The sequence below is a fragment of the Balaenoptera acutorostrata genome, chromosome 10, assembly GCF_949987535.1.
Source record: "Balaenoptera acutorostrata chromosome 10, mBalAcu1.1, whole genome shotgun sequence".
In the NCBI taxonomy this organism is placed as follows: Eukaryota; Metazoa; Chordata; class Mammalia; order Artiodactyla; family Balaenopteridae; genus Balaenoptera; species Balaenoptera acutorostrata.
Window position 1 is genome coordinate 4,386,179 of NC_080073.1, and position 22,699 is coordinate 4,408,877.

At 49.8% G+C, this 22,699-nt stretch overlaps 1 protein-coding gene across 2 annotated transcripts; it reads right to left on the reverse strand.

Moving 5' to 3' along the window:
- Positions 1 to 7,722: 7,722 nt before the first annotated feature.
- On the reverse strand, positions 7,723 to 10,796 carry TRH (thyrotropin releasing hormone). 2 transcript variants are annotated; one of them, XM_057555296.1, is made up of 4 exons: positions 10,695 to 10,796; positions 9,491 to 9,703; positions 9,335 to 9,373; positions 7,723 to 8,831 (listed from the first exon to the last, which is right to left on the reverse strand). In XM_057555296.1, the coding sequence occupies exons 2-4, from the start codon at positions 9,693 to 9,695 to the stop codon at positions 8,416 to 8,418; spliced, it is 660 nt and encodes a 219-aa protein (XP_057411279.1). In that variant the 5' UTR covers positions 9,696 to 9,703; positions 10,695 to 10,796; the 3' UTR covers positions 7,723 to 8,415. The 2 variants fall into 2 exon arrangements, with proteins under 2 accessions (XP_057411279.1, XP_007192678.2); XM_007192616.3 differs by lacking the exon at positions 9,335 to 9,373.
- Positions 10,797 to 22,699: the final 11,903 nt, after the last annotated feature.

A 22,699-nucleotide genomic window follows, 5' to 3' on the forward strand; every position in this document is an offset into this window, starting at 1 on the left:
AGTGCTAAGTCCAGCTCTTCTTAAGATAGTATGTGTGTATCCGTGTGTCTCAATCTCATTGCTCTCAGCACCCCTTCATGCACTTAAAAATTATTGACACCCCCCCAAAGAACTTTTGATTATATCTATTGATATTTCCCATATTAGAAATTAAAATGAGAATTTTTTAACATTTGTTTGTTTAAAAATAACTGGTAGGGCTTCCCTGGTGGTGCAGTGGTTGAGAATCTGCCTGCTAATGCAGGGGACACGGGTTCGAGCCCTGGTCTGGGAAGATCCCACATGCCACGGAGCAGCTGGGCCCGTGAGCCACAACTACTGAGCCTGCGCGTCTGGAGCCTGTGCCCCGCAACGGGAGGGGCCGCGATAGTGAAAGGCCCGCGCACCGCGATGAAGAGCGGTCCCCGCACCGCGATGAAGAGTGGCCCCCACTTGCCGCAACTGGAGAAAGCCCTCGCACGAACCGAAGACCCAACACAGCCATAAATAAATAAATAAATAAATAAATAAATAAAGTAGCTATAAAAAAAATAAATAAATAAATAACTGGTAAATCCATGATGTGTTAACGTAACTAAAATGTTTTCATGGAAAATATAGTTTTGTGAGAAAAGTGGCATTGGTTTACATTTTTACAAATTTTTTAATTGTCTGACTTAATAGAAGACAACTGGATTCTCTTATCTGCTTGTGCATTTATTCAACAGATTAAATTTTGGTTGAAGCATATGAAAGCCTCACACAGATATGTAGTTAGGAAAGTGAAAACCTCGTGGTTCCCCTGAAGGGGTTTTAGGACCTGAAGGGTCATCAGAGCATTGTCGCAGGAGAGTCCGCATTCCATCCATAGCTGTTCAACTTGGAAGCAGACTGGCTGGGTGTAAATCTCAGATGTGGGGCAAGTGGCCTAGTCTCTCTGTGCCTCTGTTTTCTCCTTGAGAGGGTTGAATGCCCTGCTTCCTGTGGAGTGGTTAGAGCAGTGCCTGACACATAGTAAGTGCTCAATAAACACTGACTGTTACGATTATTAGTTCAGAGTCTGGCACTAGCAGGGGCTCCCTTTTCTTCCTAGGTTGGGCATCTCCTCAGAGATGATGTTCAACCTCCCAAGGATGGCCTGGGGTTCCATGTCCTCCAGGGTTGCCCTGAGATGCCACACTCCTCCCAGTGGGGACCGGACTGAGCCTGACATGTGCCCTGTGCCACCTCTCTGGACATAGGCCTAAAGCGGCCACCACCCCCGACACAGGCCTGTCAGCCTGTGGCACGTCAAACAGGGTGTACCTGCGTCGGTGCAGGGAAGCTCTCCCCCTTGGCAGCTGGCGATTAGGAAGTCACTCTCCACAATGGACAGGGTCTAATCAGCCTGCCGATAATCACCAGGCCCAGAACGTGGCCGCGATTCAGGAAAGATGATCCCCAAAGACTAGAGCCACTTAAATCCTGGCATTGACCACAGGTCCCCTTGGTAACCCATAACTCTCAGCACAGTTTAGCCACTGAGCTAATTGATGTTCTCCAAGGCAGTTAGCTCATACCCGGGCGATTGAAATGGGCTCTAATTGCCAACATCCTTCAGGTAAGAAGCCCCACATGTTCCACCACCCAAGAGGCCTGAGCAGGAACTGAGTCTCTCGGCAAACCAGTCCTCTGATTGCATCTAATTAATCAAAATAAGGTTCGCAGAGAGAATTAATCAAAGAACATATCAGAGGAAGTCGTGACATCGGGATGGTTCACAGCAAAGCAGGACAGGAGGCTTCACTGAATTTGTGAGAGGCAGCTCCTTGAAAGAATGTTCCCCGGCTTTTAAAGCTGCCTGAGCGAGGAACGGCAGGGATAGAGGAAAGACCACTGGCCTTGGAGTCTACAGAACTGGGGTGAGCCTGGTGGTACCACCCACGTGAGATGTGTGGCCGTGGGCGAGTTGCTTCACCTCTCCAAACCAGGCATCTCTCACCCATAAAGTAGGGGTGTAAATCGTGAGTGGAAAGTCCCTGCACAAAGGAGGTTCTTGGTGGCACAGTGCAGAGGTAAAAACCGGCACCTGCAGAGGGCTGTTAGATGTCCTCTAAGGCATTTTAAAAGGCAGAGTAATTGGGCAGATGTTACACTGGGTCACAACATAAGCTCTCAGCTCCGGGGCCATCCTTGGGGCCAGGCTCACAGGTTTGTAGTGACTGCGTAGCACCCTGCAGCATTTGGGTTTGCCCCTCCAGCTCCCGCTTAGGCAGGCCTGATCTCAAATCCCATCTCCACCTTCATTCACACATTTGACAAATGTTTGCTGAGCACGTGCCCTGTGCCGACACTGTCCTCGATGCTGGGGGTACAGGAGTGGTCCCTGCTTCATGGAGCGCAGAGTTTGGTGAAGGAGGAGGCATTTATGAAAAAATTGCCCAAGAAGACTGGCAGACGCTGCTGGTCCCTCACTCCGTCCCCTCAGCGCTCACCTTTGCGGTACACACAATAGCATCCTAAGATTCTTCACCTGAGGGCCTCTAGTGGTCAGTGCTTGGGGCAAGCTGGAAGTGCCAGGGAGTTAACATCCCCAGGGGCAGCCCTCAACCCCTGATCAATGGGAATCAGAAGAAAATCTCCAGCTTCCTCACCCTGTCAAGTGGGAGACTGAGGCCTCTTCTACAGTTTCTCAAGGAAACCCTGCTCACTAATGCATCTACATTCACTTCCTTCCCTTTCCCGAATCCGTCCCCCACTCCGAGACCATTGCTTCCTGGGATCACCCTCCAAGTAAACCACTCGCACTCAAGTCCTCGTCTTGGGCTCTGGTACGGGGGGAACCAGCCTAAGACAGACATAATTACAAACTGTGACGGCTGCAAGGAAGGAGCGAGACGCAGTGCCACATCCCAACAAAGTGCTGTCTGAAATGACAGCTGAGGAGGAGGAGGAGTTACCTAGTGTGAATCATCAGGAGTCAGCAGAGCAAATAGATATCGCTCTAGGGATGTTAAGTGGAAAAGTTAATTTAACATAACAGGGCTGGCGTTCAGCTAGTTGAGCTGCTGTGGCCTCACAGGTTTGTCAGAATCCGTCCATTCTGATTGGACGTGCGTCCTGATTGGCTGATGCCTGTCTTGTACCAGTTGTTGAATATCTTGAATATCACTCTTGGAATAAAGTGCTTATGAAATTGTCAGAGCTTGGGGAGCAGTCCTGCAGAAAAATACCACAGAAGTGCCCTGCCAGGGAAGCTGTTTCCCAGTTTTCTAATCAGGAAACTGGGAAATGAGGAGGCTGCCATCGGAATCATCAAGTTAAGAAACTACTACCTGGGGACTTCCGTCGTGGTCCAATGGTTAAGAATCCACCTTCCAAGGGGATGCAGGTTCGATCCCTTGTCGGGGATCCCACATGCTGTGGGGCAACTAAGCCCATGAGCCGCAACTAGAGAGCCAGTGTGCCGCAACAAAGATCCCCACATGCCACAACTAAGACCTGACACAGCCAAATAAATAAATAAATAAATATTTTTTAAAAAAAGAACCCACTACTTAGAATACTATTCAGCAATCAAAAAGAACAAAGTAACAAAACATGTTACATCATGGATGAACTTCAAAAACATTACACCAATTGGCAAAAGCCAGGCATAAGAGACCATGTATTATAGATTCTATTAGTATAAAATACCCAGAAAAGGCAAATTGATATTTGAGAGAGAAGGTATATTAGTAGTTGCCTGGGGCTGAGAGTGGGGAGAGAGATTAATTGTAAATGGACACAGGGATTTTATTGGGAGTCTGAAAATGTTCTAAAACTGATTTATGCTGATGGTTGTACCACTAGGTAAATTTACTAAAAATCATTGAATTGTATTCCTGCAATGAATAAATCTTATGATATGTAAAATATACCCCCAATAAAGTTGTTTAAAAGAGAAAAGAACATACTACCATAGCTATGAAGCTGGCCAGAAAGCCACTATCAACAACTGTCTCTAGATACGTAAGAGCTGGAGTTTGGATGGCAGGAAGCTGCTGCAGAAACAAATCATTATCACCTTGCTTTCCAGCAGGAATCGTCAAAGTGGCCTTCCCAATCTCACACAAGAGCTCACTGTGCTTCCAAAACTCTAGCTGCAAGGGAGTCTTGGAAATGCAGTTTTTGCTTTCCAACCTCCACAGTTCCGGAAGCACCCTAGGAGGTGACCCGGGGTATGTGAGGAGTAGGAGAAAAGGAGGCTCCAGACAGAGGGAACAACACGGACAAAGGCCCTGAGGTGTGTTCAGGAAACAGAATGGGCAGGCCATGGTAAGGAGTTTGGATTTTATTCTAGGTGAGATGGAAGCTGCTGACAGGTCTTAAGCAGGGTGGTTGCCATGGTCAGACCCGCTTCCCTCTGGCTGCTGTGTGGAAAATGGGCTTGGGGGACAGGAGTGGAAGCCAGAGGCCAGCAAATGATGGTGGCCAGGATCCGGGTGGTGGCAGAGGAACTGGGAGAAAATGGGTGGGCTTGAGATATATCTAGGAGGTAAAATTTATAGGACACGGTAAAAATTGGATGCTAGGGGAGGGGAGGCATAGAGACAACCCCCAAGTTTCAGACTCATGAGCTGAGAAAAGTCACCTTACTTCTCTCTTCGTTTCCTTTTCTCTGAACTGGAGTTGACTATGATGAGTGATTAATTCATTCAACAGATATTTACAAATTACCTACTATGTGCTGGGCAGTGGGATTAAAGTGTCTTTCCCGATGTCTGGCCCCAGAGTAAGTGCTTAGGAAAATTTTCCTTTTTCTTTCATCCTTCAGAGCTCACCTCAAGTGTCCCTTCCCCCTGGAAGGCTTCCCTGATTCCACCCCAAACTGCACTGCTTTCTCACACTTCTAAGGGTTGGCAATCAGGGCTAGAAGATAGGGTGAAGGAGGAAAGGGATGGGCCAAAACACCGCAGATTTCCAGTGTTAACAACTCTAAGAACACTGATTTCTTCCCACTGAGCCTTTGTTCATGCTCTTTCCTTCTGCCTGAAATATCGTATCTCTTATTTATCCTTTGACTCAGTTTGGATGCTTCCTCCTCCAGGAAGCCTGCTTTGCCCAGCCAGACCTATTTGTTCTGCCATCTGTGTCTACCTTGCATACTTTGCTAACTACGAAGTGGTTGTCTGTCTCCCCACTGGATGGGGAGCCCCTTAAGGGCTGGGAGTCAGTCTAGGAAACTAAAATGGAAGTGACCTGAAGCTTTCAACATCCATTCAACAAATATATATTGAGCACCGACTTCATGCCAGGCCCTTATTTAGGCAGCTTTGATAAAAGCAGACACATATGAGAAGGGAAAGATGGGAAGGATTTCAGTGAAGAGAGAACAAGGTGGGAGGCAGCTGTGTTAGTCAGAATTGGCTAAGTTTTGCTGTGGTAACAAAGAAACCCTGACATCTCAGTGACTTAATACAACACAAGTTTATTTCTTCCATGTGAGAAGCCTGATCTAACTTCCATCTGGTGACGCCAGGGCTCAGAATCCCTCCCTCCCATGCTCTGCTGTCTCAACCAGTAGCCTCCCAGGCTTCCTTGGCAGGAAGAAAAGGGTTAAGGGGCTCTAACTGCCACAGCCCCAGACTGACACTCCAGCTCACAGCCCATTGGCCAGGCCTAGTCATATGACTCCATGCCAACTGCAAGGGAGCCTGGGAAATGTAGGGAAGCACATGCAGCATCTCTGCCACAGCATCCTAGGCCAAGCAAAAGGCATGTGTGTGAGAGGGGGAAGGACAGAGGTATTTGGGGAGCAGCATGCAGACTTTCTTAAGGATAAAGCCCCAGTGCCTGACAAGAACTCGCAATAAAGCCCCCATGTCTGGGTTTTTACTTTTTTTCTTTTTTGTGTATGTGATTGGAGAATGAATGAAGGAAGGAACAAGTGTGTCTGCAAGACTCAGTTTTGAGTCTCTTCTGGTCTTGGAGCACTAGAGCTAAAGATGTCATTTATAAGGGTTTACTTGGTGCTAGGCACTATGCTTGGAGCTGGATACCTACTGCTCCATCTCATTTACTCCTTAGAACAACTCCGAGAAAGGTGTGGGGATTACTGTGCCCATTTTACAGATGGGAAGACTGAGGCTCAAATTGGTTTAATCATTTGTCTAGGACTGAAGCCAATGCCCAGACCCTTTCCATCATGCTGCACTGGTCTGATCACTCCCAGGGGCAGAGAGGAAATGTTAAATGGCTGGGGGAGTGGGCTTCTCACTCTTCAAATGGTCCCATATCTGAGGAGGTAACAACAGCAGCCACACCAAGCAAGTTTGGAAGCAGGAGAGGGTAGGGTGTATTCTTGGGCAAGTACTTCACTCCTCCACACTCAACTGCAACTCACCTTCTAAAGGACATGACAGCCAGCCTTTTGGGGTGGCCATGGGATTGGATGAGAAAGTGTCTGTAAGCACTGAGCATTCAGGAAGTGCTCTGTAAGTGGCCCATGTTACCTGTATTAGGGCGTCTGCCTTCAGGGGGAGTCTGTGAGCAGAGGGTTTCCTGCTAGGGCCCTGATTGCCTTGATGGTGCCAGTGAAGAAAGCCAGAGGGCCTAGAGGAAAGGCCAGCTCTACCTTCAGGCACCTCGGGGCACCTAACCTCTGTGCCGGGTCCCTCATCAGAAAATAGAAATGTCCATCAAATGCTCAATTTTTCAGCAGGCTTCTGAGAATATTAATGGAGATGGTGGGTGTGAGTGTATTTTATAAGCCCCGAGTCTCCCTCTAACCCCACCTCACCTGAACTGCGGTTCCCTGAGGAGAGGAGCAGAGTCTCAGACTCTCTTCCAGCCCCTCCTCTCCCTCCGCAAGAAGGTGACCAAAAGCTATTTGCAGAAAAGCCAAATAGCCCATCTGCCCACCAAAAAGAGGGTGTCCAATGCAGAGTCTAAGGCCTGAGGCAATTTCAGAGTTTGGGTCAGAGGTAGCGAAGTGGAAACGAGTGAGCCAAACTCAGCCTCAGACAAGTCGCTTAACCTTTCCGTACCTTGGTTTCCTTGTTAGGAAATTTGGCATAATCATAGTAATGCCTAGGATTATTGTGAGGAGTAGAAGAATTAATATATGTAAAGTGCATAAGAACTGCCTGACACATAATAAGTGTTGGCTATATGTTACTATTATTATTATTATTATTATTTGATTCACCGGATGTCAAAGATTCTGGATTCAAGTGTCTTCAGATGGCCTCTTCATGTTAGCCCAAGTCTCCACCACTCCCTCTTGTCCTACACCCAGCTTGCCTCCCTGCCTGGCCCCCGAAGGTCCCTGGTTTGAGTTGCCAACCACAGCCTGTTCCTTTGTCCTCATTGTGCCTGCCAGATAACACAGGCTGTTGGTTCCTGCCACAGAACAATGACGATTACAAACCTGAGCCAGACCAGCCCTCTAACAATCAGGCAAACTCAAGGCAGGGTCCTGAGCTGCCTCTCACGCCCATGGCTCCACCTCAGCTAGCTGTGCGTCCTCCGGCAAGCCCTTCCTCACCTCCAGGCCTCAGTCTCCCCTGGTGTCAAATGGGCTCCAGAGCTCCAGTCCACCTCCCAGGCTTGTTCTGAGATGGGGACAGTGAAGAGGACCTTTCACCCCTCCAAGGTCCCTGATTCCCTTCTCAGCAGAGCTGGGGAGCTCTCAGCCTGTCCCCTCTCAATGCTGAAAAGAGAAATCCCACACCAGCTGAGACAGAACTGCGACAAACCGAGATTATCCAGGTGCAGGTTTTATTATCATTGATAGGGGAAAGGTGCCTAGAGGGTTACATACAAGCCGCGACTTCCAAGGTGATGTTTACAAATTCCTGCACATGTTTATTCCCACAGCAACCACACAGCACAGCAGCACCTACAATGCTTCCCCCAAGCAGAACACAGCTGTGGGTCAGGGCTCTTCCCACCCACAAAAGGATGCCCAAGAAGAGGAGGAGACCCGGCTACTGGGGGTGAAGTTTACACATGGCAAACCCTGACCCATGGGCAAGGGATGCAAGCTGGATTTGGACATCATGGCTTCAATCCCACCCACCCTCACTGCCTGTTCACACCAGAGGCACCCTGCCCCACTCCGGGGATCCCTTAGAAGACACAGCAGGGTCATCTTAGCCAGGGCTAGGGAGGGGAGCAGGCCTGCAGGGGTGTGGGGGGAGAGGGACTCTGGGATCTGCCCCCTTGCCAGTGGCGCAAAGTGGGGTAATATGGGGTTTTAACTCATAGGTTGGCTTTCTCACATCCCTGAAGTAGGCGGGTGAGGCCAGGGGTTTGATGTGTATGTATACCACGGGCTCAGGTGTATGGTCAGGCATCTAAGGAGGAGGGAAAAAGGGGGTCACAAAGGGGTAGGGCATACAGGGCTCAAGACATTCTTAGACCCCAAATTGATTTTACAGGAAACGGGGCTCACTCCTCCAGGGGTTCCCTGGCCTAGGCTGATCGCCGCCCAGGGTGCTGCCGCTTCTCTTCAGCCCCCTGGCCCCTGCTCAGGTCATCCAGGAGGCCCAGCAGAAGGCTGGCTTGACCACAGGATCCCCGGGGCCCACATGGGCTTCCCAGGGCCCTCTTTCCCGGATGCTGGCGTTTCTCAGGCATCAGCTCTCCCTCCTCCTCCTCCTCTTCCCAGCTGCTTTGGGCCTGGGGATCCACCAGCCGTCTGCCTGGGTGCTGCCTCTTGGTGAAAGTGTACCCAAGCCAGGAGGAGCGCCGGCCAGGGTGCTGCCGCTTGTGGGGTCCCACGGCCCCTCCTTCTTCCTCTTCCTCTTCAACTCCCTCTTCTAACTCCTCCTCCCTTTTGCCTGGATGCTGACGCTTGGAGAGCCAATGGGGTTGAAAGATCTGGGACTCTGGGGAAGGAAAGAGGCCAGTGAGGGACCCCCTGACCCCTAGGTGCCCACTTCAGCCTTCCTCCCAGTCCAGGCAGATCCCCACAGCACTCACCCAGATTCATGGCCTTGCACCTGCCTCTCAGGTCTCACAGACACATAGACACTCACACAGATGGTCAAGGGCATGGCCTCTGGTTCCAGTCTCAGCTCTGCCACTCCCTAGCTGTGTGACCGTAAGCCACTCACTTAACTTCTTTGAGCCTCAGTTTTCTTCTGTGTAAAATGGGGTGTGCGAGGGTAATAACAGTACCTATCTGATGCTTAGGAAGATCCTATCGTGTGATAAGGTGTTTGAAGTGCTTAGAACAGTGCCAGGCATAGTAGGTAGTAATTAACACTGTCACATACAAAAAGACTCTCTCTCCCTGGCACAGAATCTTTTCCACTGAAGGTCTGCCCTCTGAAATATTCCCGAAACTGCGATGGAAAAGGAGTCTAGTCCCAGGAAAGGGTCAACTCACCACCTGCCGAGGGTGTGGCCAGTGGGAGTTTCTGAGCTTCTGAAAGGCAAGAGGCTGAATGACCAAGTCGCTCCCTCCCCTTTGCGGCCGAGTTTCCCCTAAACCTCTTGGGCGTCCTGCTCTCAACACGCAGCCCCACACAATCTTGCCCCTCACCTGATTCGCTATCTTCCTGGTCCTCTCGGAGTCGCTGGAGGTCTTCCCGGAGGAGGAGGAGGGGCTCCGCCTGCCGCAGCAGGTCGTCCAGGCCCAGTTGCTCGGCGGCTATAGCCGCCTCCTGCTGGGCCACCTCCGGCTGTGCGCGGACACCGCTCAGGGTCAGGGTCAAAACCATGGCAAGCAGAAACCAAGGGCCGGACATCGTGGCGCCTGGGGTAGGGAGGACAGGGAGAGAGCATAGGTGCGCCGCGCTCCCCTCCCAGCCCATTCTATCGCCCGTTTTCCCGTCCTAGCGGAACCCCGAGGCCAGGGGGAACCAACCGTTCAAACACCCTTCCGGAGCAGGACCACCTGCCACCTTAGGGCGGGGCGGGCACAGCCGGAGGGTCTCCCTCGGGTCCTGGGCCTCCTCACCCGTAGGGATGCTTGGAGAGCCTGCCCGCGCCCAGTTCTGTCTGCGCGAGCCTGGAAGCCGTGGGAGCCCCATCGCCACTGCCACTTCTCAAGGCTGCGCGGAGCTGGGGCTGACTCTCCAGGAGTGTAAGCACCAAGACTGCAGCGCGGGCCCGACGGCCAGGATGCTAATTGCAGCGTTGCAGGCTAAAATTCTCCCCAAGTTTCCCAGCGCAACGCTCTCATTCCAACACTCCTTCTACAACGTTCTGACTGCAACGCGGACTCTATTTCTAATGCTAAGATTCTATGGCTAGGCTACGAATCTAATTCTAACGCTAAAATCCTAACTTCAACGTTAATTCCACCGCTAAAATCCTATTTTAGCGCTGAGAGTGAGATTCTAAGGCTGAGATTCGATTCCACCGCGAAAATTCTGTTTCTAACGTGCGGATTCGTCCGGATTCGAATTCTAACTCCCAAGATCTCCCGCCGATGTCCTGCCCAGCTGGCCCCCCGGCAGGGGTAGGATGCGAACCTTCCCACGACGCGCTGCGCGAGCGCTGCAGAGGCCGGGACGTGCGTGCCCACCCGGGAGGGACCGCCACCACTGCGCCCGCGCCGTGCCTCCGTCGGGCCCCGGCCTGAGCTGTGGAAGAGCCGGGGGTACGAGCGCAGCGCCCCTCCTGGGCGCGCTCCGGGCTGGAAAGCCGCCGCTTTCCGTGGGGCGCACCCGAAGGCGGGCGGAGGGCCCCCTTTCCAGGGCTCCAGACGCGGCCTGCGGGGGAGAAGGGACGGAGGTGGTTACCTGCCCGGCGCGAGCTCCGCGGACTGGTCCGGGATCCTGGGCTCCGATCCGGAGTTTTGGGGTCTGGAGTGGGCGGGTCAGGAGTCGGGGAACGCTCGCAGGACCCGGGACGCCGGCTGCCAGCTTCTCGGCGGGGCTGCCGTTTATATCTGCTCGAGGCGGCGGCGCGGGTGAGGTCAGCGGGGAGGGGTCGTGGCCGCCGGGAAGGGACGCTGACGGCAGCCGGCCCCGTGGGTACCCCGCCTGCCCGCCTGCCCGCCTGCCCGCCAGCTCCGCCGGAAATATGGGGCGGGGACGGCGGGGGCGGCGGAGGGTGGGAGGGGGAGCGAGGAGGCATAAGCGGCAGAATAGGGGGCTGGTGCCGGGTGGTTTCTGCACCCAGCTTCGAAGGTCTTCGAGAACACTCGTGTAGGGGAGAAAGAGTTGCTGAGAGAATCACACAATTACAAAGGTGCACACGGGAGAAAATCGGAGATAGAGAGAGACAGAGACTGAGAGATGCATACAGAGAGAGATACAGAGCAGTCATACACCAGAGAGACCGAAAGACACAGAGACAGTCAGGACGGGAGGTGGCGAAGGGAGGGAGAGTAAGGGAGAGACTGAGAAAGGAAGAAAGTGGACAAGTGGACCTGGGCTTTGATCTTGACTATGTCACCTCTGGAAAATGCCTCCCCCTCTCTGGCCAAATTTCCTCATCCGTACAGTGGGGGAGGGAGACAGTTTTCAGAGTTCCAAAACTGATGGCCTATGGGCTACCACTAGTTCATAACTGGTTTTGTTTGATTCCCATAGTGTTTTTGAAAAAAAAATCTGGTTAACCAACATTTTAAAACCAGGAGAACTCAGGAAAAATATGGATTTATGGCTTCTCTTGAAAATCTCTTGGAAAAATGTGGTCTTGCATTTCCTCCTGACAACAGCCAGCTGGAGCTGAGCCTGGCCGATCCTGGTCACTACACTTTCCACCAATTTCTTACTTTTTTTAAAAATTTATTTATTTATATTTATTTATTTATTTATTTTGGGCTGTGTTGGGTCTTCATTTCTGTGCGAGGGCTTTCTCCAGTTGCGGAGAGCGGGGGCCACTCTTCATCGCAGTGCGCGGGCCTCTCACTGTCGCGGCCTCTCCTGTTGCAGAGCACAGGCTCCAGACGCGCAGGCTCAGTAGTTGTGGCTCACAGGCCTAGCCGCTCCGCGGCATGTGGGATCTTCCCAGACCAGGGCTCGAACCTATGTCCCCTGCATTGGTAGGCGGATTCTTAACCATTGGGCCACCAGGGAAGCCCTCTCCACCACTTTCTACTTCCAATGTGTGGCTCTAGTCACGGAGGAGGGACATTGGAGTTTCTGACTCCCGGATGAGAAGTTTTTTTGGATCTACCTCACCCAGGCAAAAGAGGGGAGGGGATACAGGGAAGAGAAAAGCATAGATGCCGAGGAGCTTGTCCACCAATCAGTCCCCAAAGTCAGATGATGCGTTGGAGGGGAGCGTTGCCATATCTAGTACTAGGCACAGCCTCCGTACTGAAACATTTAACGGGCACCCACAGTGTGCCAGGCTCCTTGGTCCCTCCTGGAGAGACAGAAGTGTGCCAGGAATACTTAGAGGGAACCACATTTTAGGCAGAGCGAACAACATCAGTGAAGGCATCTCCTACCTCTGGACAGTCTCAACATTATTCTCTCTCCCCATACGATATTTCTTCAGCCTAAAACTTTGAGTACCTGTTGTATGTCTCAGGCCACACCGGTGGTTTGACAAGGGAACGCAAAGTGTTTCATTGTTACTCCTTTCCTTGGCAGAGCACCCAACTTCCCAGGTACCTCCACCATCTCACTGCATCCTTACATCACCCTTACATCATCCTTACATCTCAAGATAAGTGAGATAGGGACTATTAGTCCCACTTTACAGGTCGGGACACAGAGGCCTGGAGAGGCAGAAAGACTTTGAAAGCTAGAGGTGGAAGGGAACTTTCAGATCACCAGCTATAGTCCGCTCCTTGTTTTTAGACAAGGAAACTGAGGTCTGGCGAGATGGCCTGATCACCTTCCCAACTCCCAGGCACACTTCATGTCCCCAGGCTTGATCTCACAGCCAGACCCCAGGATTTGAAGAATTGCCATCCTAGCTAAGCATTAAATCAGACAGACACATAGACCTGCTATCTTTCATATACAGTGGTGGAGGTGTAAATCGATACCATCCCTTTGGTTGGCAGCCTGAAAATTTAACACATACGTACCTTCCACAAGACAATTCCGTTTCCCAGAATTCATCCTACAGATACCCACACCTGTGCATGGGTTGTATACACAGGGTATTCAGTGCAGCATGGTTTATAGAAGCCAGAACTGCAAACAGCCTGGTTGTCTGTCAATCAGGAGAGGTTTGCTTAAATCAACTGGGGCCCATCCAGAACTATGGGGGGTACTATGCTGTTTTCAAAAGAATGAGGCAGTGTCACATGTGTGGATGTGGAATAAGCTCCAGGATATATATATATTTTTTAATTAATTTATTTTTATTTTTGGCTGCGTTGGGTCTTTGTTGCTGCGTGCGGGCTTTTCTCTAGTTGCGGCGAGCGGGGGCTACTCTTCGTTGCGGTGCGCAGGCTTCTCGTTGGTGTCTTCCCTTGTTGCGGAGCACGGGCTCTAGGCACACGGGCTTCCGTAGTTGCAGCGTGTGGGCTCAGTAGTTGTGGGTCTCGGGCTCTAGAGCGCAGGCTCAGTAGTTGTGGTGCACGGGCTTAGTTGCTCCGTGGCATGTGGGATCCTCCCAGACCAGGGCTTGAACCTGTGCCCTGCATTGGCAGGCAGATTCTTAACCACTGCGCCACCAGGGAAGCCCCCAGGATATATTGTTAAGTGAAAAAAGAGAAAAATTTGTACAGGAGATGGACTGTGTGATGGTGCAGGAGATGGACCGTGATGCTCTTATGCAGAGACTCCCTCCGGAGGGATGCAGGAGTACAGTGCCAGCAAGCTGGGGAGCCGGAGAAGGGGAGGGCAGTTGGGGGCTTGCTTTCACTGGCAGCCCTTAGTGGTGTTTGGATTTTTTCTAAGTGCAGGATTACCTATCCACAAACCAACAAACAGCACCAAAAAACAAAACAACAGAATCTCGTGTGAGTCTGAGACTGGAAAGGAATAATGCGTGGATGGATAGAAAATCTGCCTCTCCGAGGGTGAAGTGGCTGGAACATTGCCCCCTGGTGAGCCCATTCGATGCATTTCTATAATCAGGTATCTGAGATGCTTGTTAACAGGAGAGTTCCTGGGTGTCTGGGGCGTGGGGAAGGAGTTGCCACATAGCCCAAGGGACCAGAGAGGATAGTACAGGCATCTGAGGTGTCCTCAGCAAGCCAACTTTCTCCCTCCCTTCCTCCTTCCCTCTCTTCCTTCTTTCAGCAAATATCCACTGAGCCCTTAGTAGGTACTAGGACCTGTTCAAGACCTTGGGCACTGTATTAATGATGTGTTTCTGATGTTTTGACTTCTGCGGTCTTGCTGACTCTGGAGGGCCTGCCCCTCCCTGGGTAGCCAATTCCTAGAGATAGTAAAGAACTCCCATGAGAACACCTTTCACATACAAACTAACCAATCCAGAGCCCTAATCCCCCAGGGTCAGGTGCCAGACAAGTAGGGACAGCCCTGATGCCCCAGAGCTCACTAGAATTATTCAAACTAGCCAATCCTAAACCTGTTTACCCCACTTCACCTGTTCCATCCTGAGACACCACAATAAAGGCGCTTGCCCACTTTTCCCCCACTCCCTGGTCCCTCTGCCTCCTGATGGACCCTGGTGCTTCCCCTTGCGGCCCTGCATGGTGTGGTCTGCCCTCCTCTTAGGAACTGTGAGTAATTTAGTGACAGTCGTCTCCTGATCTATTGGCCTTACCATACCTGAATTATGATAAAAATTACATTTTAAAACAGGGACCCCCCCAGAACAACAAGTCAGGGACCTCCTCTCTCTCTCATGGAACTAAGAGTCCAGTCAATATATTGCATGTATTTTTCTAGCTTGCTTTATTTTTTCATCTGATGATAAAAATGTGCTTGATTTCAAAACTGTAGTTGCTTCTCAAATTAATATGGCTATGCTTGTGAAAATGAATAATGGGATAATTTAATGGTGAGTTTGTATGCTATTTCTAACTCCCAGTGCCTACAACTACCACCGCCACCCACCCCAACACACACACATACGTCTTCCTGAAGGAGGGCTATTGAGTCCCTGGGAGGGTTTGAAGCAGCCTCACTCAAAATTAAAAGTTTATTAAAAAATGAAAAAAAAATGAAAAGGTAGGCTGGGTGAGGCTGCTTCAGACCTTCTTCAGCTTAGGGTTGACAAAAACCCTGCAATATCTGTGGGACATCTCTGAATGGGGAGCAGAGAGCTTTTGAGAGAGGAGGACAGAAGAATGCAGGGAAGGCAGGGTCTTGAAATCAAGCACATTTTTGTCATCAGATGAATAAAAAAGCAAGTTAGAAAAGTATATGCAATATAATGACTGGACTCTTAGCTCCACGGGAGAGAAAGGAGGACCCTAACTTGTTGTCCGGCTGGCTCCCTGTTTTAAAATGACCTCTTCCCCCCTTTCTCTTATTGTGTACGACCCTCTCCCCACCCCACACACACTGTGTGCCTGGGCTGGACCTGTGCTGGACACCTGGACATATACTGGAAATACTTGTTGAATAAAGAAATACATCCATGATTGAATTAAGAACTGAAAAGTTTGCAGTGGATTCATCATCAACAAAGTCATCGATCAACTGGGTCAAAAATCTCCAATGGAATCTGACTAGGGAGGTTTCTGGAGTGAGTTTATATGGAGAAAAGACAGACACTAAATGGACTCTTCTTCCTGGAATCCTTGAGATAATTTTTATGATCTTGGGGAAGAGAGGACCTTTATTATTTTGACAGCAAAAGCAGAATACAAAGGAAAGAACTGAATATATAAAAGGTACCATTTTCTGTAATTAAAAAGCCACCATGTGGTGGATACAAAAACCTGCACAGGATAAAATTGCATAGAACTGTCTGTACACGTGCACACACATGAGTACAAGTAAAATGGGAAATCTGAAAAAGTTCAGTGGATTGTATCAGTGGCTCGAATATAGTACTATAATTTTACAATTTTAACCATTAGGGGAAGCTGGGGAAAGGGTACCTATGACCTCTTTGTATTATTTCTTAAAACTCAGGTAGGGAATTCCCTGGCGGTCCAGTGGTTAGGACTTGGCGTTTTCATTGCTGAGGGCCTGGGTTCATTCCCTGGTCGGGGAACTAATATCCCACAAGCCATGCAGCGAGGCCAACAAAACCCAAAAAAACAAAAAAACACATAATAAGACAACACAGGTCTTCTGTGTCCCCATTGCACAGATGACAAAACCAATACTCAGAGAGGGGAAAGGCATGCCCGAGTCCCTCAGTGAATTAGCAACAACCTCAAGACCAGTGTTCTACCCAGTGTCTTTCCTTCACGCTGCCTGGGTCAGGGTTTTCTCTAAAGGAGCTGGAAATGACCAAACTCTGGCTGGCAGAGTGGGTTCAGCCTTCCACCCCACGTCCTACCCCACCCCCAGGATCTTGTTCTGGTTTTGTTGGCAGCAAATTGCCATTAAAAGAGTATCGTCTACTCTGAACTCAACAGAAGCAATGTTGAGAAAGACCAGGCCAGCATTCTACAATGAGAACCATACAGCAGAACCTTCCAAGGAATGCATCATAAAATCCATAAATGACTTTTTTTTTAATTAATTAATTTATTTATTTATGGCTGTGTTGGGTCTTCGTTTCTGTGCGAGGGCTTTCTCTAGTTGTGGCAAGCGGGGGCCACTCTTCACCGCGGTGCGCGGGCCTCTCACTATCACGGCCTCTCTTGTTGCGGAGCACAGGCTCCAGACGCGCAGGCTCAGTAATTGTGGCTCACGGGCCCAGTTGCTCCGTGGCATGGGGGATCTTCCCAGACCAGGGCTCGAACCCATGTCCCCTGCATTGGCAGGCAGATTCTCAACCACTGCGCCACCAGGGAAGCCCATAAATGACTTTTTAAAAATATTTGTCTATTTTGTTCACTGCTCTATCCCTAGCACTGAGAAGAGTACCTGATATATAGTAGATGTTCAATAAACACTTTATTGAATAAAAAAAATAAAATAGGCATATCATCTTTTCTGGAAACTTTGAGGATCCTGGCTCCCCCAAAACATTAAGCCCCTAATAAATGACTCCCTAATGGAGGGATTTCAGACACCATGATGGGAAAAGAGTTGTATTTCAGTGCCAGGAGGATTCCTGACAGCTGCTATTTTTATTCCACTTAAGCCACCCTTGGTCACTGCCCAGCTGCCGGCAAAGAAGAGCTACCTCAGTCCATTCTGTCCAGAACCCTTCAATTCCATACACGTTTATTGAGTGCCACCTCCACGTAGACAACTCAGGGAAAGGTAAACTTTGCATGGTTTTCTCTCTTTGTAGGGTTAAATTCTTAGCCTGGCATTCAAGACCCTTCATAATTTGGGCACAATCTAAGCTCCTGCCCTGCCAGCTCTCCCTTTAGTCCACATCCAGACACCGCCCACCACATCAAGCAATGGAACGCATTTTACAGATACGCTGTGCAGTTTCACACCTCCATGTTACCCCTTGCCACCTGTGGGCCACTTACTTAATCTTTAGCGCCTGCTGCAAATGCCTATTCATCAATTCATCCATTCATCCATTTATTTGCTCATTTAATAAACATTTCCTGAGCAAGTCATGTGTTGAGTGTTAGGGTCACTGAGAGGATCCAGAAAGGAACACTGTTCTGAAGATATTAGCAGTCTGGGAGGGGAGGAGGATGTGTCCACACAGATTGCATTGCAGGGTACCAAGTGCTCAAAAGCCCTGGCGTGGGGCCATAGATCCAGCCCATAGGGTCAGGGATGGCGTGTTGGACAAGACTTGGAGTTACTTTGGATGAAAGGACCTGCCACAAGGCTTTCTCTGGCCACCCTGGCTGAAACAGGTGCCCGCCTCACTTTCTCTTCCTTGCCAGCCTTTATCTTTAAGTGCCACCAGGTATTTATTTCCTTGCCCCTTGTCTATTGTCTGCCTCCCATACCGGAACCTTGCTTCATGAGGACAGCTTCTTGTTCCCTGCTGTTTTCAGTTTCTGGCACAGAGCTGGCACTTGGTAAAGAGTTACTGAGTGACTGACTGCATGAATGAATGCGTTCAGCCCAGAGAGAGTGAGCACAAGCTGCCTGGCCCTGTCTTACGAGCTGAGGTGGCACAAAGGCAGCCTCCCTCCATCATCTCTGGACATGCACGAGAGGGTCAAGACATTTAGCAGAAGGAGGAACAAACATGGTGGGGAGCAGTTTTGGAGGTGACCCGAAGGCAAGAGCAATCAGGGAAAGCTTCCTGGAGGTGGATGGGCAGGAGGATGAGGGTAGTCAGGACAAGCAGAACTGGAAACAGGTGAGCCCATGCTGTTCGAGGACCTGCTTTTCTTCCCTTCCTGAGCAGAGACATCTTATCCCCAACCTCCCCTCGCCAGAGCAGCGTGGTCCAGAGATGGATAATGTCCAGGGACTGTTGAGGTTTCCCACTCACTGTGAGATGCCAGGCAGAGTCTGTCCCTGTCTGGGCTCAGGGCCAGTCCAGGAGTCTGCACTCACAGTCTAGACCGACAAGCTGGAGGCTTGAGCCCCACCAACCCAGGCCCTGTGCCGCCATGAGGTCTTACATTCATGCCGAGAGGCCAATTGCAGATCTGTGTGGTCCAGATTGTTTCCAAAGAGCAATTTTCTGCCCAGCTGGAGCTTGCTGAATGGAGCTTGTGCTCAGGGAGGGCCCGGTGGTTGCTGAGATGCCGCCAATGACAGAGCTGGCATGGAGCTGATGCACGTGGGTGGTTCTAGAGAGTGTTATCTGATGCATTTAGGTGACTTGGAGCACATACACATATGTGTTTATGCACATGTCTCTGAATCACATGTTCACCTTGAGTGTGTATATGTATATATGTGCAGTCCTTGTCTGTATGGTGTGCATGTATGCATGTGTGTTTGTGCCCAGGTGTACCGGTCAGTGTGCACATGCGTTGCACACCTATCTGTGGCTTAGTCTGGGACAGGGTCTAGTGATCATCCTAGGGTCCAGCTGGTCCCTGGTGAGTCCATCCAGTGAAGGCACAAGGCTCTAGATCCAACGTTTTTCCTGTGAATAAGCCACCCTCGTTGCCTCCTTCAGCACTGACCTGTTTACTCTTTCATTCTCTGTTCTTTGCTAGCTAGTCTGGTAAGTTAACATGTGTTAATGTAACAGAAGGAATTTCCTTGAGGACAGAGTGTGTTCATCTCCCAGAGAGCTTAGCACACAGTGGGTGCTGAGGAGGAGATGGGTATGGAGAGGGACAGCAGAAAAAGATTGTGTGTAGGAACCAACTCCTGGGTGCCCTGCACACATTTTTTCTCATTTAATGCACGCAGTCCTATGAGGTCAAAATTATTCTGCCTCTTTAAAGAAACCAAGGCTCGGAGAGGTGAAGTGACTTGTTCAAAGTTACACAGCCAGGAAATAGAGGAACATGGATTTGAACTCAGGTTTGCGTTATTCCAAAGATTTTCCACTTTATCCCACTGGAAGGGAATCTACCCAGATGAAAATAGCTAGAGTTAGGATGCTGACAAATATGGAGACTTTTTCTTCCTTTTACAAAATTTTCTTTGATGTTTTGTTTACCTCTTCTCCTCACCACATTAAAGGGAGTATTATTTGATGTCTCAAGGTCCATAATAAAGAGTGAGACTCTGACTTTTGAAATATCGTGAAGCTTATCTTTGGATCCTCTCAGGCTGCTGATTCTGATGAGGACGGAAGCGCTTTGGGCGGCTTGGGGTGGGGATGGGTGATAAACCGCATGCTGTCTGTGAGCCACAATCACTGGCGGATGAGACACCTATCATCCATCAGACCTGCCAGAGATAACAAGCCCCCACCCCTGCCATCACTTCTCTTATTACAGGAGAAAAATGAAAACCAACTGCAAATCACCTTGGCCGTTTAGGTATGTTTATCTTGCTGTCAGCCACAAGCAGGCTCTATCCCAATGTTCCTGGCTAATTAGAGCTTGTCCTCAAAATACATGGAGTCTGAACCCTGAATATTGCAAGTGGGGGAGCAGGTATTAATCTGCTACTAACACTAGGGCATGAGTCAGGGTGACAAGAGACGGAGGGAGAGGGCCCCAGCAGGTGCTGACGGAGACTTCCAGTTACTCTGGCCCAAGGAGATGCCCATTGTCCCTTCTAAGAGTCAAGTGTTCCTTTTCATTGCCCCATGAGAACTCACTTGTGAGTCTGGAGTGGACCCCATTGCGCTTTGGCCTCCTGTATCCATCCTTTGACTTCCAGTAAGCAGAAGGAGCCATCTTTCCTCCTGGCGAGTTGCCTTATCCCCATCCAGTGTGGCCTTGATGGGATACAAGCCAAACCACCGCGTCTCAGTGCAAGGGGTAGGCATGTGGCCCAAGCTTGGCCTGTGGAAGCCACTCTCTCCTGGGACTTAGACTCTTGGGTGGAGAGATGGCAGAGTTGTTGGGGGGTGGGAGGCATTCATGTCAGTAGCAGTGACAGTGCTGGGATAAGATATTTGGAAAGTCTCTGCTGCCTGGACCCTCCAAGGCCCTCCTTTTTGCTTCAAGCCTTTGGTCTGCCTGCTGAGAAATAAATCCCCCTGTAGCTAGAGTTGGGGTCTGCTGTTTGCAATCCTGACTGATAAGGCCTCCTCCTCTGTACCAGCATCTCTCAAGATTCTGCTGTGATTTCAGGAAAGAGAGCTAGAAGGAGGGAAGGTTTGGAAGAGGAATGCTGAGGATTGGGAAGGGTAAGGGGATACAGCTGGGTCAAATGGATGTCGAGGATAGCAAGAAAAAAAAAAAATCCCATGCAGGGGCCCAAAGGTGTACCAAAAATGTTCTCAGCATGATCATAAATAATTCTCACAAACTTGAAAGAAAGTCTTCTTATTTCATCTGTATAGGCGGCTATTATATTCATCTGGTCAGCTCCGGTCCCCTTTTTTCTTATGACAGGACCCCAGGTTTGCAGAGGAGAACCACCCTCCTCTGCCCTCGGGCCTGTTGGTTTGGGTAAGGCTAGCACCACCTTGAGACCCACGTGACCAAGGCCTGGCCAATCAAGGTGTGAATCGCCCCAGGTTCAGGGACAGAGGTATGGCCAAGCTGGGCCAATGAGACTCAAACTTGAGACTTTTACTGAAACTAAAAGTAAGAGGTGTTCTTTTCAGGCTGGGATTGTGGGATGTAAGCCCACATGGCTGGGGGCCATGCTTACCACCTGATGGAAAGATTCTGCTTGTGAATGTTGCCACCACAAAGGTAGTTGAACCAAGAACTGGGAAGTAAATTGGTGTCTCATGACATTGTTTGAACATATCACTGGAAGAGCTGATAAGTTCTTTTTCTGTTTTGGTCAGTCTGTGCTGTCCTTTCTGTCACTTGCAACCTAATGACAACAGATGAAACTCAAAAAGTAAAGGGATCCCAGGACAGGGAAGAGGGACCATGTTGCACCGGAGCAAATTCTCCGTCTTAGCCTCTGCCTCAGACTCTGGAGGCCTGCATTCAAGTACCAGCTCAGCCACTGATTCACTGGAGGGGAGGGGGGTTTAGGTACACTACTTAACATCTCTAGGGCTCAGTTTTCCTTCTGTAAAATGAAGATGAAAATAATGCTTGAGCACTCATAATAATAAAAAGTTTTCAGCCAACGAATTGGTTACTACATGCTAGTCCTTATGCAAATTATTTTTCCTATGCATTATTACGTTAAATCCTCATAAAAACTGAATGATGTGGGACTTCCCTGGTGTTCCAGTGTATAAGACTCTGTGCTCCCAGTGCGGGGGGCCCAGGTTCAATCCCTAGTTGGGGAACTAGATCCCGCCTGCATGCTGCAACTGAGTCTGCATGCCTCAACTAAGACCCGGTGCAGCCAAAATAAATAAGTAAATAAATACTAAAAAAAAAAAAAAAAAGACTCTGTGCTCCCAAGGTCAGGGTCGTGGGACTCAGCTTGGCCCTGTGGACAACATTTGACCGGGACTTTCAAAAGATGGGTCATTTCCAGTGGTCTCATTCGTATGTAGCTAAAGGGAGACCAGAAAATTTTAAGGATAATAAAGTTTTAGGTGATTGAGTGAATGACTGAATGGGTGAGTCAAGGAGTGAATAAATAAGTGAGTAAATCTGTGAATGAGTAAGTGAGTGAGATAGAAGCAAACTGGTTTCCTGCCTTATGGAGCTCCTAGGGCAACTGGGAGATAAGACAAAAACAGTATAAACAACTAGAGAACAATTATGTGCCAAGACACGTAGCACCAATGACGTGTCTCATGGGAAGATGTCCCTGTGGACTGGAGATGTTCAGTCAAATTTGAAGTATGAGATGGGGCTGATTGGGGTGCTGAAGAATGGGTAATATTAGAAAAACTTGAGAAAAGAGGGTAAGGCACCAGGAGAGGTCACCTTGTGCAGGTGGAGAAGTGGAGCTGGCCCAGTGCAGGAGACTTGCTCCCTCCCTGCAGACCCACCAAGCCCTCAGCACTTCTGATGCCTCTATCAACACTTATCCAGGAGTAATTTGTGGGTGCAGATCTAGGACATGGGTTCTGCAGGGAGAAATCACAAGGAAGGGCTTCTCTTAACGCTAGCCCACAGCTGGGGTGGAGAGGTGAGCCAGAGCCATCCATAACAAGCATCCTGGGTCTGGCCATGCCAAAGGCCGAGACTGCCCTCATCTCCAGGGCTATTCTGAGGACTCAGCTGGCTGCAGCAAATAGATGTTCCTTTATTGGTTTTGGGCCCAGAGAGCTATTCAGGACACTTCGAATGATGCTCAGATAAACAAGGGCTTCTGAGGAGGGGAGCAGGGCTGCAGAAAGCGCTCTGGAATATCATAGACCTGGTTTC